At 42.6% G+C, this 15,641-nt stretch overlaps 2 protein-coding genes across 2 annotated transcripts; both read right to left on the minus strand.

Annotated features, from left to right (window-relative positions):
- Window positions 1-8: 8 nt before the first annotated feature.
- LOC101313795 lies at window positions 9-866 on the minus strand. The gene has a single exon (XM_004297823.1). The coding sequence runs from the start codon at window positions 864-866 to the stop codon at window positions 9-11; it is 858 nt and encodes a 285-aa protein (XP_004297871.1).
- Window positions 867-2,378: 1,512 nt separating this feature from the next.
- Window positions 2,379-4,526, minus strand: LOC101314079. Its single transcript, XM_004297824.1, has 5 exons — window positions 4,311-4,526; window positions 4,002-4,227; window positions 3,508-3,919; window positions 2,960-3,314; window positions 2,379-2,888 (listed from the first exon to the last, which is right to left on the minus strand). Exons 1-5 carry the CDS (start codon window positions 4,524-4,526, stop codon window positions 2,379-2,381), a joined length of 1,719 nt encoding a protein of 572 aa, XP_004297872.1.
- Window positions 4,527-15,641: the final 11,115 nt, after the last annotated feature.

Consider the following 15,641-nt stretch of genomic DNA (forward strand, 5'->3'; position numbering starts at 1 on the left):
CATACTCCTCATTGGTTACCAAGAATATTAAGAATCTCCTTTAAAATAGATGGACTAATATATTTGGCATTTCCGGGAGCATTTCCTAATGTAACTCTTTTGATCTCGGCATTAACTCTTCCAAATGATTTGATAAGTTGCCTAAACGGTCCTTGGTTCAATGAATCTTCAGACTCATCATGGCCTCTAAAGGCAATTCCTTGGTTAGCTAGGTATCTAACACCCTCTATAGAAGCTATGAGTCTTAATCGGTTATCCTCCACATCCTTTGCTGATTTTGAACTAAAAATTGTCTCAATTTGGCTAGATGGGTTTCGTAATGAATCCCACTTTTGCATTGCACCATTATGTGGTGATGTAATGCCTCCTACATGATTCAAAAAAGCATTATCACTAGGCACAGTCCTCTTCCAATTTGTAAACCCCTCAACAGTGAATGCTTTGTTATGAGAAGTTTCAATATCAAAAAGAAAACAGGGGAAACAATATGCCCTATTCTTAGCCTCTGAATACTCAAGCCATGGATTATCTTTAAACCAAGAAAACTGAAACTTACGTTGTTGATCACCGTATTGAGAGAAGGGAAACTCACATTCAGGTTGCATTGGACCCAACAGACTATATGCTCTTCTGATCGAATCACGTTCATTAACTGGATATTTCCATATAGGACAGCGTTTTCCCGGGTCACGTTCAATAGCATTGGTATTATTCAATGAATCAATACCACTGCTTTGAATCTCAATAGGAATCAATGGAGAGCTTGGGGTTGGGGCATCACTAGCAGTAGCATCACCACGATTAGGCTTTGTAAAGTATGAACTGATCAAGTTTGTCTTCCTCTTTTTTGGTTGTTCGTTCGACATCTATAAATTAAGACATTATAGTTTTAGGAATCTATGTAATTAAGTTAGTTATTGCACAAAGTATCGACAATTCTAAAAAACAAAAAAATTCGAACCTGGTTGTTAGGCACAATAATGAATCGCCAAACAAACACTTATGTTTCCCTTGACTGAGTTGACGTACTCCTTGAGACTTTGAGATCAACAACCTAGATATTCAACAAAATTACAATGGTAAAAAGACAAGAACATTAATGGTTTAACAATAACATAGAAAGACAATAACTTATTCTTTTATTGTAATTTGTCAACTAACTATGGAGTATGAACCCTAACTTTTGCCCAAATTCCCAAATCCCAATTTCAATTTAGTTAATTAAATAAGGTTCAATACTTACAACTTTACAAGATAAAGAATGGAAGAGTAATTCAACTCTTGAAAGAGATGGCTTGATCACTTGATTGGGTGGAGAAATCAACTTTTGGTGATCGACTTTGGTGATCGCTGCTTGTTGGGTCGCCCTGCTTGACTGCTTCTGCTTGGCTGCTTCTGACTTTAGAGAAAAGTTTCCGACAGCTTTTGGTGAATAAAGTCATAGAGAGAGAAGGATAGAGACTTGATCTAATTATGTTAAAAACTAGAAAGTAGAAAAAACTAAAGTGGGCTGTGGGCACTTTTGGAGGACCATTATACATAAGCCCATTGATTGGAACTTGGGCAGCCCAAAATAAGAGTTTTTCCTAGTCCAAGAGTGTGAGACTTGCAACACAAAATATCACTATATATAATAGTATAGCTGAACTACATGTAGGAATTTTTTTTGCCCCAAAATTTTGGGTGGGACTTGAGTCCCACTCTTGCATGCTCTACATCCGCCCCTGATAGGCCGTTTGGTTGGCAGGAAAAGAAAAATAAGAAAAAGATATATTTTCCTTTCCAGACTGATATGGAATGAAATAGGTATTGACATTTTCATGCGGGTGTTTGGTACATTTAAGAAATCAAATCCTGAAATTCAAGTTTCTATTCCTATTGTAGCGTTTGGTAAGTAATAAGAATGAAATACAAAATTATAAGTTCCTACAACACCCTTTTATGAATTTAAAAACACATTAAATTACTTAATCCCCAAAATACAAGTTTAGGCTACTAATTCCAAAAAATTACTTAACAAATCAATTTAAAAGTATCAAACATCATGAGCCTTCTAATTTATACTTGTGCAATAGATTGTAATGATATTCATACTTAACAGTTCAAAAAAAGACGTGGGACTTAACCTCGTTGCATCAGCCAAATCAAAAACAACTCATAAACTCATAAACAATTTGTCATGTAGAAAAGAAGAACAGATATAGTCAAGAAACAATTATTTTATTAAGCAACATAAGCAAAATCATTGTTTTCAATCCAAGACAACAATAATCTCACTTATAAGTGACAATATCAATTATAGAAAATCAAAATCGACCAAAATCTCATGTCTTGGTGGCTTAAACCCAGTAAAAAGGTTTATTCAAAACTCAGAATGATTACTGAAGCAATTCCTCCACCCATTCTTTTTTAACATCTTCAGGAAGACTGAGAAGGAGACTGACTTTCACAGGATCAGCCATGATAATCTGACTTACTTTTAGTTTAGACGAGGTACTTAAACCTTCAACTTTTGATACCTCATCATAGACTTGACGCATGGGATCAAATTCTGCAAGACTTCCCACAAGCTTATCCATTGCTTCAATAGTCTTAGACATTGCACCAACCATTTGTGTCAGCCCTAGTACATATGCATCTGTCCTCTTCCTTTTCCTATTCCTTGGAGCTTCATTTAGACCTTCTGCTGCTACAGGTGGAGGAGTAGTCATCATTTCAGCAATTTCTTCTAGGCCATCATTGTTTAGATCAATCTCATCAATATAATCAGTAGCATTGGCTGCTTGCTTTCCATTTGCACGATCTTTACCAAAGACATTTCCCAAGTTGTCAAAATGAGGAAAAGGCTTCATCCACATTCCTTTTGCTGCTGGATGACTCTGCCAAATCTATAGATATCATTGTAATTTGTTTAAATTTATGTATAGGATAAAGATAACAAAATAAAGAAGCAACTGACCTTCACCCAACCGTCATACAGATCTTTTTCGCATATGATCATTTTCTTCTCATCATTCCATGAAAAACCACTGCTGGAGACAATCATATCTGTTATAGCATTATATTGTTTCTTTAGAGTCTTCACCCGAGACTCAATGTGTGGACTGGCTTTGATCCTGCTACCTGGTAACTTTTGCTCTAGTAACTTTTCAATTTGAACAAATGTTCCTGGTTTGAAACCATTGTCACTCTTCATTGTTCCTGAAACACATAACTCCACCATAGCTTCAACTAGTTTTTCATCCTCTGTTGGGGTCCAATTGTGTTTGTTTCTTCCTTTTCCATTTTGTTGATCAGTTGATTGAGAGTCCATACTAAAAAAAGACAAATCCATGAACAAATATATTTCACAACAGAGAATACATTACAAAATAAAGAACAAATTAAACATCAAACCAAACTTTATTTCATTGTAAATCATTATGAGCAATGCAAACTCAAAGTACGTACTTAACCACCTAGCCTATTTGCTGTCCACCTAGCCTATTTTCTATCCACTCATTAAACATTTCAGTTGCTAAAGTATCCCTCCGATTACTCCACTGAGGAGATGCTTCAACAACAGTGATTGGGTCAGCTTCTATTTCTTCTACATTCTGCACTAACAAAGCTTCCAGCAGGTCTATAGGCATCTCGTTTCTTACATGGTTATGAAGAAGACAACAAGCAAGAATGATCTTGCATTGTGTCTTTATTGGGTAAAAAGCAGGACTTCGAAGGATAGCCCAACGGAGTTTAAGCAGACCAAAACACCTCTCAATAACATTTCTAGCTGCAAAATGCTTCATGTTAAAAAACTTTGCAGAAGTTGTTGGCCTGTGTCCTTCTCTCCACTCATTCAAATGATATTGTTGCCCTCTATATGGAGCAAGAAAACCATTGCCATTTGTGTACCCAGCATCAACGAGGTAGTAGTAACCTAAAACAAATTTTATTTTAACTTTCCAAACTCACATCTTAGATTATGAAAACAAAAGTAACAATACTCTATAAACTCTTACCCTGTGGAACTCGTAAACCATTTGTCCTACTCATAGCATCTCGTAGTACTCGAGAGTCTGCTGCGGAGCCTTCCCAACTCGGCAAAACATAGATAAATTTCATGTCTTGAGAGCAAACTCCTAGCACATTAGTTGCAATTTTGTTCTTTCTAGTGTGATATCTAGGTTTATCTTTCTCAGGTACATTGACCCTAATATACGTACCATCTAGTGCTCCTAGACAATTCTACAAAAGGAATAACATGGTATCAGTACAGACTTATAATAGCATAATAGAAGAAATCAAGTGAATCTTATAGTGTCAAATACCTTAAACCATTTCCATCTGTCATCCGTTGAGTTATTGAGGACTGGTTCAGGTGATTTAAGTAGGTTGTCACTTAATCGAAGAACACCATTCAATACTTTATTGAAGCACCTACTAATCATCTCACCAGATCTTAAGAAATCAAACTTTATCACTCTATTCTTTTTATGATGACCAAGTATGAAAAGAAACATTGCCACCATTTCATCCACCCTCATATTTTTCGAATCTTTTAACTTTCCAGTAGTATGAAGCATTAAACATAACTTGTTGAAAGAATACCTATCCATTCTAAGGTTCTCAAAGCAAGTTAAATCATTTGAATATATGAGTCGCCTAAGAATAACATGTCGTATAACATCTCTATTAGCCTCTGGTTCATTCTTCAGCAAATATTTTCTATAATGCCGTTCTAAAGCAAGATACATCATACACATGATATTGAATATATTGATCATGAATGACAATGCAAGCTTAAATTTTTTCCTTCTTTGCACAATTCTACGTGCCATGCTGCAAATTTAGAAAACATTATCATAATAAGCATAAAGAATATTGTAGATAATCTTTTAAGAAAGCAAGTCATATGAACCAGAGAACCAAACAATAACAAAAAAAGCAAGATGAGAAGAACTGGAGTACTGAATAGAATTAGTATCCAAAAAAAAGTACTAAATAGAATTACAAAGTGAATCGATCATTTACTATTTCAAAATGAATAGAAGATTAATCTATGATATTTTGGTAATTGAGCCCTTAGATTTTCAGATCCTACGTACCAATATAGATGATTCATGCACTTATCACTCATACTGTATAATTCGAGCCTAAACAGATGGACAAATTCACTGAAATTGGGTATCCTATATATCATTCCAATACCAAAATCCCACGAAATCGATAAAAAATATACAAAAAAAAACGATATATAATCGATCTTAAAAGAAAACATCGAACTCTTGTTTGCCCAGATTTGAAGAGAAGATCGATAATCCTATTATTTGAGAACCATCTCTTCTTCAATTAGCACGAGAGTAGAGAGAGAGAGAGAGAGAGTAGGAGAGGAGAGAGAGAGAGAGAGAGAGAGAGAGAGAGAGAGAGAGAGAGAGACGAGCGACGACGACGACGGACGACGACGNGAGACGAGTGAGNGTACGAGAGTAGAGGTACGACGTAGTACGTACGTACGTACGTACGTACGTACGTACGTACGTACGTACGTACGTACGTACGTACGTACGTACGTACGTACGTACGTACGAGTATAGAGTAGAGATGACAGAGAGTAGAGAGANNGNGAGAGAGAGAGAGAAGAACTCGGAAGAAGTACCTTTGTTAGGAGAAGACCTCACGATCAAACAATTCTCTGTTGCTAAAAGATGGCGATAGTTGTAGGAAGAAGAAGTGTTTTAGTAAAAGTTATATACTGATACAATAGCGGGAAAGATGAGCCCAAAAGAATTTTGTGAGCAGGAGAATCTATAATTTATTAGAGGGATAATTTATGTAATTTTGGTTTTGACTGTGGGAAATGGAAATAGAATACCACCCATATCTACGTAATTGAAATCAGGCTTTATGAGGGAGTCAATTTCCAGTCAGAATACATTTTTCCTTTCCTTTCCGGTCTCTATTTACAACTAATCAGCCCCTTGGAATGGAAAACCAAATCAATTCTTTTTCTATACCATGATTTCCTGCCTACCAAACGGGGCCATATAGGTTTGGCATCATCCCTGGCGGAGTCACAACGCATTCATTTATATTCTTTACTATTTACTTTGTTTTTCTTTTATTAAATTACGGGTGGCTACGACTGCTCTAAAATTTTTATTAATGAAATTATCGAATACAAATGAGATCATACGCCTAAATCCCTTAAGATCTAGAAGTCCTAAAATAGTATCGAGAATCTCTATAAATTAGTTTTATTCTATTAAGCACCAACTAGTAAAAAATACTCTATGAGTCCAGGAGCTCTGACTTTAAAATAGAAGTAATGCATCGCTCAAAACAAAACCAAAAAAAACCACACACATTACTTACCAATATGCCAAACATTGGAATCGAGCATACTTGTTATAGATTTCTTCCACAAATTTTGTGACAGTATTTGTGTTGCAACTTTTTCTCTCGTGTACCTATAATTATATGAATCAAGTATTGTTTGTAGTATAATTAATTACATAATTCAAAATGCAGTAATGAGGGTACCTCCTTCATATGTCTTATATTTCAGTGTTCGTGGAACTTTGTGATAATATCCAACACATATCATAGCGTTGGCGGATGCAAAGGAACTAAAACCTTTTATTTGCATGAATTTGTGAGGCATATCATCTTTTTCCTCAAGCCCTTCAAATTCGTCAAGTCTAATCTTTCCACCCTCACATTTTTGGCAAGTTTTAGAAATGTTTTGCTCAATAGCCAAGAATATAATTGGTAACTTCTTTGATAGTCTCCCCATCCAACCTTGCAAGTTTTTCTGAGCGTGAAAAGTTACCTAAAAAATTCTTTTACCATTGCCATCACTTCGTTAAATGATTAACTCTTCTCTCCGTCTCTTTTGTTTGTTTGATCTTATTGAAGAATTGCTGCTTGGCTCAATTTGAAGCTCACAAAGAGCTCGAGCCATTTTCAATGAATTCGACCACCTAATATCAACCATCTCATATAATAGAAGACAAATTAATCAAAATTATACCTAACAATCTTCCAAGTTAGTATAAGATACAAAGATAATGACCCAATTCCGCTGACAAAGAAAATAATGACACTACAATATTTAGCAACTTGTCACATCCATTCGATGTAATGTTAAATATATAAAGAATTAACATGATTCTCAAAATAGAGCACCAAGATCAAAGTAACAACCGGTAGCTAAGTAGAATTAATAAGCAAATAGATATCCCGATGTAAACTTGATTAAAAACACTATGGGAATCAATGTTTACTACCAGAAGAAAGGCTATTTTTTCGTCGACGAAAATAACAAAACCAGGCCGACGAACTATTTTTTCACCGACAAAATTTTCCTTCGTCGGCTAATTTAAATTTTCGTCGGCTATGGTCAACTTTCGTCGGCTAAATAATTTTTTTCGTCGGCTATAGTCTATGAACTTTAGCCGACGATTTTAAAAATTCTTTAGCCGACGAAATTATAATTTCGTCGGCTAAAGTGCTTTATATTTGCAGATCTGGACAGCAGCTCATCTGGGAAAAAAAACGGGAGAAAAAGTTTGGATGTTATCGAAATCTGTCCATAATTAGTTTGTGGAGCTATATATAGGTACGTATATGTGTATATATGTTGATTTTGAGTTTTATTTGAGTTGATCGATTTTGAGTACGTTGGATGTATATATATATATATATATATGTTGATCGATTTATGGGTACGTTGAATGTATATATATATATATTATTTTTTGAGTACGTTGGATGTATATATATATACATATATATACATATATATATATACATATATATATACATATATATATATATTTTGAGTACGTTGGATGTATATATATATATATCCGTTCGTAAGAACTCATGATCTGGGATACCGAGACAAGGCAGGCGGTCATAATTAAAGCTGACCCGCGCCATTTCTCTATTTCAGCCAACTTCAATGACGCCCGATATTACAATACCGACCTCGGTCCATTGGACGTACAAGGCGTCGACTACCAGAGTTGGTCTGCCACCGACTGCCCACCTACCCAGAACGGCGTCCTGTGAAGCAAGACAGTCGATTCATGTGAATTGAGACCCAGATCGTAGTCAAGGAAGAAATCGAAAATATGCACCGATCAGGTATCATCCGCGTGGCAAAGTATAACGAGTGGCTATCAAATGTTGTCCCCGTTCGTAAGAAAAATGGCAAAATGCGTGTCTGTGTTGATTACCACGATCTCAACAACGCAACGCCTAAGGACATATATCCCATGGCAGTCGCCGACCTCCTCATTGATGCGGTAGCAAGCCACGAAGTCCTTTCCTTCATGGACGGAACAGCTGGATACCACCAAATTCCTGTTGCCTTGGAAGACCGACACAAGACGGCCTTCCGCTGCCCCGGTTTCGCCAATGCGTTTGAATATGTTGTTATGCCCTTCGGACTCAAAAACGCAGAGGCCACATATCAACGCGCGATGAACTTGATCTTCCATAACATTTTGGGGAAGCTGATTGAAGTCTACATTGATGATGTGGTCGTAAAAACTAAACAGCGAGCAAGCCACGTCGAGGACCTCAGACAGGTTTTTCAACAGATGCGTCTGCACAACTTGAAGATGAACCCCGCCAAATGTGTTTTCTTCGCAGAGGCTGGCAACTTCCTGGGATTCCTAGTCCATCAGAGGGGAATTGAGATCCCAAAGGACAAGGCGCAGGCAGTAATTGACGCCTCGCCATATCTATGCAAAGTGTTTGCCGTCCTAGACAAGTTTGCTGACGTCTTCATCGAGCATATACCACGAGAGTACATTTTCACAGCTAACGAGCTCGCCCAGATTGCGTCTGGACTCAGCCTGCGAGATGGAGTGCGCGAACGACTTCTGAAATTCGAACACCGCGCTGTTCCCTCTATCATTGCAAGGGGGCAATATCAGGTCGACCTTCCTGAGGTCGCCATCTTAGACCCTATTGACGAGGACTAGCGGCAACCGTTCATTGACTACCTCAAAAGTCCACACAACGCTACTCACTCCCGGCAAACGTGTTTCCTCGCTTTGAACTTTGTATTGCGCAACGGCGAGCTCCGTCGACGTGGCGAAGACGAGAACGACTTCCCCTGCATGTACGGGAATGACGCTAAGTGTCTCATGCGCGAGGTACATTGCGGGGTTTGCGGTTCACACCAGGCAGGGCCTAAAATGCATTGGTTAATCCGCTGTCATGGCTACTACTGGTCTACCATTTTAAAAGATTGCATCGCCTTCGCCAAAGGTTGTCAAGATTGCCAAGCTCACGGCCTCAGCACATCCCCAACATTCCGTTACAACCTATTATTAAACCCTGGTCGGGTCGCGGATGGGCTATAGATTTTGTCGGCATCATCCACCCTCATTCGTCTGAGCAGCATAAGTTCATTATAGTGGCCACTGATTTCTTTACCAAATGGGTCGAGGTAGAGCCACTCAAAGTTGCCTCAGCACACTCGGTGCGTAACTTCATCTTCTGCAACATCATATCCCGCTTTGGTATTCCAGAATGCATCGTTACGGACTGGGGGGCAACTTTTATGGCGGATTCTGTGGTCAAGTTCCTCAATGACTATGGCATCAAGCTCCTCCACTCTACGCCATATTATGCGCAGTCTAACGGCCAAGCCGAGGCCAGCAATAAGGTTATACTTTGCATTTTGCGCAAGATGCTAGAATTGAACCCGCGTGTCTGGCACGAGGAACTGTACCACACACTTTGGGCTTATCGCACTTCGAAGCGTGGACCGACGGATACCACCCCATATGCCCTTATGTATGGTCACGACGCCGTCCTTCCTCTCGAGATTAACATCGCTTCGCTCTGTGTACAAGAATAGCATCAACTGCTTGGAGACGATTACGTTCAGGCTATGTGGCAAGAACTGGAAGATCTCGACGTACACCGTGTCACTACTTACAACAATCTCATCCTCGAAAAACAGCGCATCGCGCAGTCCTATGACAAGGTTACCAGAGGCCAAAGTTTTGTCGAAGGCCAGAAAGTGTGGCGCGCAGTGTTACCGCTTGGAGACAAAATCGAAGGACGGGGAAAGTGGTCCGCCCACTAGGAAGGCCCCTTTATCATTCATCGCATACTACCCAAGGGGGCATACCACTTGCGTGACCTAGACGGTACCCTCCACCAAAACCTATTAATGGTCGCTTCCTCAAGCGCCATATCGCTGGAATTTGGGAACGCGAGGATCCTCCACCTCCTCCGGATCCCACGACCACTATCAATAGTGCTACGCGTCAGCGCTCTGCCTCCTAGCACTAGGGGGCAACCCGAGATAGAAGAATGAAAACTAACATAAAGTATAAACGTGCAAAGTCTACCAAAGACAAGTACAAGATTGGGGCCTATTCCAGAGGCCCTAAAAAATCACATGTATTTTAATTCGTTCTTATTTTTTCATTCATTGTAAATGTGCAAAGTCTAACCAAAGACAAGTACAAGATTAGGACCTATTCTAGAGGCCCTAAAAAATAAATTCATTTATTTTTCCTTTCTGGCGTCTCTGATACAGGTTTTATAAGCGGCTTTGCAGTCGAAGCAACTACATTAACAGAACAAATGAAATTTGACTACACCTACGCTCAAAAGCATAGATCTGGAAATATTGAAAACCTCAAACCCGCATACTTACAGGGTCGAAGAAGAGGTCTCCGTCGCATGCTTCGGTTGAGACTGGCGAACGTCCCGCTTCCTCAAATCGGCACAAGCCTGTACACCCGCCTGGACCTAAGACAAAGTGTTGGGAAGCTAGAGGTCCACTGGACCGGGGTCCCTTATGCTACCAATCACGCCTCGAAGGTGCTTCAAGGGCACTGGCCAGGGCCTGAAGCGCGAACGGGCACGGAGCCTCGAAAACCTCACGTTTGGACAGAACAGCTGGTGCAAGGCAGAAGGTACCCAGACCATTTGTTTGTCCAAACGAAGGTTTGGCTTGAGAGAAGATTTTTAAACTTACTCCCGGCCTGAGAGTAGATTTTCAGACTCAAATGGAACGAAGGGTGAAGTTGAGAAATGGGGGTTTTGCTTTAAGCAAGGACAAGAGGATGAAAAGAAGGAAACAAGAATCCATGGCAAGGGGGCAAAGACTTAACTGATACTTTAGCTCGGCCAAGAGATTCTTTTTATAGGCAAGAGGGGTGGTTTCCCCTTTTAAAAGTGTCTTGCATGCAGAAGATTTCTCCAAGATATGAGCCTTAAAGATAAAGACGGGCGCATGAATCTATGATAACTTCCCACTTTCCAAGCAAACAGTTGCATAGAAACCTCCAGCAAATCTCATTAGAAGATTAGTTCGAGACCGCATTAGCTATGTTGGGAATAAGGAAAGACTCGACAAGCGCGGAAAAGAATTGATTGTAGTAAATAGTATAATATTATTAATGATCATAAAGGTTCATACACAAGGGGCAACGCAAAACACTAAATGGGCCTAAACCTGCCTAAAGGCCCTATACAAATCTAAGAGAAGGCCTTCTAAGGCCAACTCCTCAACATCCGTCTGGGCTTGGGCCTCATCCGCGGCAACAGTGGCCGAGTACAAAGCTTCTTGGGTCTCCTCCGCGGCCTGCATGCGGGCTTCTGCATCTTTAGCCTGCGCAAGGTTCTGGCGAGCTGAGCTTGTAGCTCCGCTATCCAAGCCTCCAAGTCCTCCATTTGCTGGGTATAGAAGGCGCATAGGTTCTCTGAAGATGCCTCAAGAGCATCAACGTCTTCAAGCTCGGCCACGAGGACTGCCATCTGGTTGTCCAAGGCTTGGTGAACTCTCTCCTGAGCCATTGATTGAGCCCCCGCATCCTGAACACGACGGGCGTGCAGCTCGACAGCGTCAATGAGCTCCAAGGCATGGTCTAAGGCAGGAGTGCTACAGGCGAGGTGGCAAACCAGAGCTCCATGGGCCTCACGAACACGTTTCACCAAGTCAAAGACATTCATATGGGGGCCTTGGCGCATCAGCCCATGTAGAAAACTCCTAGCTAGGCGAATTGGCTCTGGATCAGCGGGAGGGGTTACCCGGGCCCGAAGGCAAGCACTCCGGGTAGCCAAGGAAGAGTTCGCGTCGCCAGACGACCTCACCGGACCAGTAGTGATTAGCTCGATCATGGCGGCTGGCTCAATCTCCGGAAGGGGTGGCGGGACTTTGGATACCATCGGCACCATTTACTCTTCAATTGTTTCGCTACGAAGGAGAAGGCTCAAGCACCGGCTGAGATTCCTCTAGCGGAACCGCCGAAGAGGCCGTGAAGTCGGAAAGCAGGGTTGTTTGGTCAAGACCTTCATCCTGAACAGAAACCAAGGTAGACTCCGGAAGGGGGCCAGTTTCATCCGGAGCACGGGCTGGCGAAGGGGGTCGCACTTCGGCTTCCTCAATGACTACGGTCTGCTCTTCGACAACGATTTCTGGGAAATGGGCTTCAACTGTCCTTGTTTCTCCCTCGGTGCTGTCAAGGCGAGGACGAATGTGGCGACAAACCTATCGAATAAAACAGTTAGTGAATCATTGTTGGCATTAATGAGATTTGTTCGAAGAGAGGTTGCTTACCAAAGCATACTCTTGCCGATTTTGTTCGTCCTCTAGCAGTTCATCTTCGTCCTCGACGGGGCGCTTTCGTGAGCTTTCGCCACCCGTTGGCTGAGGAACGATGGGAACAATCTCAACATCAGAGTCCGCCGCGAGTTCCTCTTGAACAAGTGATTTCCCTCTATCTGATACAGCCTCAAACCTCCTGGCAGATCTCCGGCGGGGTGCAGGCCGTAAGAGAAGGTAAACAAGTTAAGGGAAGGTACTTTGTTCGAAATAGGCAAAGTGGTAAGAAAATCACTTGATTGTTAACGTACCTCGAGAACGGGGTCGCGTTCTCTAATGACAATCTCGGTCGAGCGGTGAGCGCTAGGACCCGTAGGAAGTACAGGACTGGGCCTCACTGCTACCCTCTGAAGACCTTCCACACGGTCGCGTTGGGCATCAAGAACGGTACGGTCCGATTTGCCCAGAGTGTCGTATAGAGGAGAGAAGATGGCAGCAAAGACAGCGTTGTTCGTGTATACCCAATGATTATCTAAAAGGGATCGCCACTAGGAGAGGTAAGCGGGGTTGACGCCCAGCGAGGGCTCGATCTCGAGCAAGGCGGGAGTCAAAGGAAAAATGTTCAGTAGCGGGGTGACCTGGTCTATCTCGCTGATCCTGCGCCAGGAGGTGTATTTGTTCACCGAATGGAAGAGCGGCTATGGAACCCTTTGGAAGAAGCCGAGCTGCCTAGCGAAGTGATTGGGGGCATATAGCTTGAAGCCTTGTTCTTCTTCGGCAAGCTGAAGGTCGCAACATGAGGTCACCCTCATGAAGCTTGTCTTGGCATCAGTATCGGAGTCATAACGAGGAAAAAAGCCGTATGTCAAGGCTTCAGGGTAACGCCGGTGAACCACCACGTCTATGGTAGGAGGCGGTTCGAGTTGGTTGTACAAGATGGAGAGGCTGGCGGAGAAGGATAGAGGAGTCCGATTAGCGGCGTTTCTGCATACAGCGGGCCCAAGCAGTTTGTCCTCAGGTAAGAAGTCAAGCAGGGCACGCCTGAAGAGAGGAAAGTACAGCTGCAGCCACAAGTCCAAGACCCATAGTGGGCCGACAGAGAGATGGAAGGGCCTCAAGGAGAGTTTGTAGAGGGTGCGATAGAGCGCGCCCAGTACGGCTTGCCCTAGCCCTACCTCGATCCGTGGGCTTGTGAGCGCTACCACAAAATATGAATTTATCAAGCCAATATTCAAGGAAAGCGATACCTCCCTCATGCCTCTCTGCATGGCCGATGTAGTATGTCCTCCAGGTTGAGTACGGCCCTTCAGAACACGACGGGCTGCCAAGTTGCATGAGTGTGTGAACTCGGTTGATGCGAAGTCGCCTGCTACATACGGCTTGGTGTGGATCGGCAGCCCGGTGATGGCAAGAATGTCCAACAGAGAGACGTTCATTTGCCCGAAAGGAAAATCGAAGGTGTTGGTGGCACTATTCCATAGACAGGTCGTTGTAGCGATGGGTGCCCGATCGCTATGAGGAGGCAGCAAAAAGCTCAGGGCGATGGCTTCGGCAATGCCGGCCGCTTTCCAGATCAGCAAATCGGTCTGCAGGCGGGCCGCATACCAGTCTCGCTCTTCTCGGGTGGTGCTAGGCCATTCCCCCACTTTGATGTTTATGTGAGAGCGGGCCTGTTGAAACCACGAGGCGAAGTTGCCAGGTTCGCAGCGGTGAGCAAGGATTGGGCGGCGCACGGGGTCGGCATAATGGTTCAGATCGGCGGCCGAAAGCGGTTGTGAAGGAATTGGTCCGAGCATGGCTTCCCCGGTTTCAAGGAAGTAGATAGACGTCCCTTGCGGGGGGTTGTCTGCAAAATGGCGTCCGAAGTCGTTTGACCAAGAGGAGGCCGCCGTGAGGCTAAGGTTGGGATCCCAGACAGCCGATTTAGGAGGCATTTTCTGGGTTAGGTTTTGGAAGAAACTGTGGCGAGGTTTTTTGGTCTCTGCAAATAAGAGATTGGTTGGAAAGCGATGGTGAAATGTGGGGACCCGCGTCAGGGTTTTATAAAGGGGACAGACCGCAACGTCCTTTCAATCAATAGCCATAATGAGGCGACGCGATGACGACTGAAATGTCAGCGTGTTTCGAAATTTTGATCAATAGTAATGATGAAGGGAGGCGACGACGCTGAAACGTCAGCACCTTTCGAATTTTGAAATCCCGTACCGTACTCATTAAGGCTTTTTCGCTTATCCGTTGCGAGATGGGTTAAGCTCAAGGCCTAGGGGGCAATGTTTGAGCCCAGTGGATAATTTGGTCCAAGACTCGCAATAAGATTTGGATAGCATTTGGGCCAATACATGTGGCCTTTTTTAAATATAAAGCCCGTTTAGAGTTGCAAGCTCCAGAGGCACGCGAGATAAGAATTCCCAGTATTTGAGTTCGCATATGAGACTACAGTGTGATAACGCGGGGGCGGCATTTGAGGCGTAAGCAGAGTCTGTTCTGGACACGTGTCATTCGGATAACGCAGTTCGCGAGCAAGGCGTGTCCCTGTGGTATTCTGATTGTTGAGTCCGAATGGGTTTGTGATTGTACCTCTATCAGCTAATCGCGAGATGCTATATAAAGGAGCTTGAGGATTATTCAACACACACAATCAAATCATACAAAACTTACAAACTCTTGAGCTTCTCGAAACCCTAGATACTAAAGCACCCTTTGCTTTGGTCTACAGAGCTCGTTCGGACTCGTCCTTTCTTCCTGATTATTGCTCTGCTCGCTCTAACAGTGAGTATCGATTTACAGGTGAACAAGAGGTTTGCTTGTAATCCCTCGTCCGCGAGGTGGCATCGGAAACCTTTTTCGCTTGATTAGAAGTCTAGCAAAGCGCACTCATTCCGCGCCCGCACGGTGGCACGCCCCGCACCCTTGTTTTTCTTACTTTTGGTACTATTAGTTACCTCTGTGCCCTCGCTGAGAATTGTGGCCAAAACACATATTGCTGATTTTGACATTGCAAAGCTCTTAGGTGGAGGAGCTGCTGCTATGTCTCATACCGCAGTACCGTACCCTAGCTACAATTGCGTATATGGCTCCA

Source organism: Fragaria vesca, linkage group LG4 (genome assembly GCF_000184155.1).
Source record: "Fragaria vesca subsp. vesca linkage group LG4, FraVesHawaii_1.0, whole genome shotgun sequence".
NCBI lineage: Eukaryota > Viridiplantae > Streptophyta > Magnoliopsida > Rosales > Rosaceae > Fragaria > Fragaria vesca.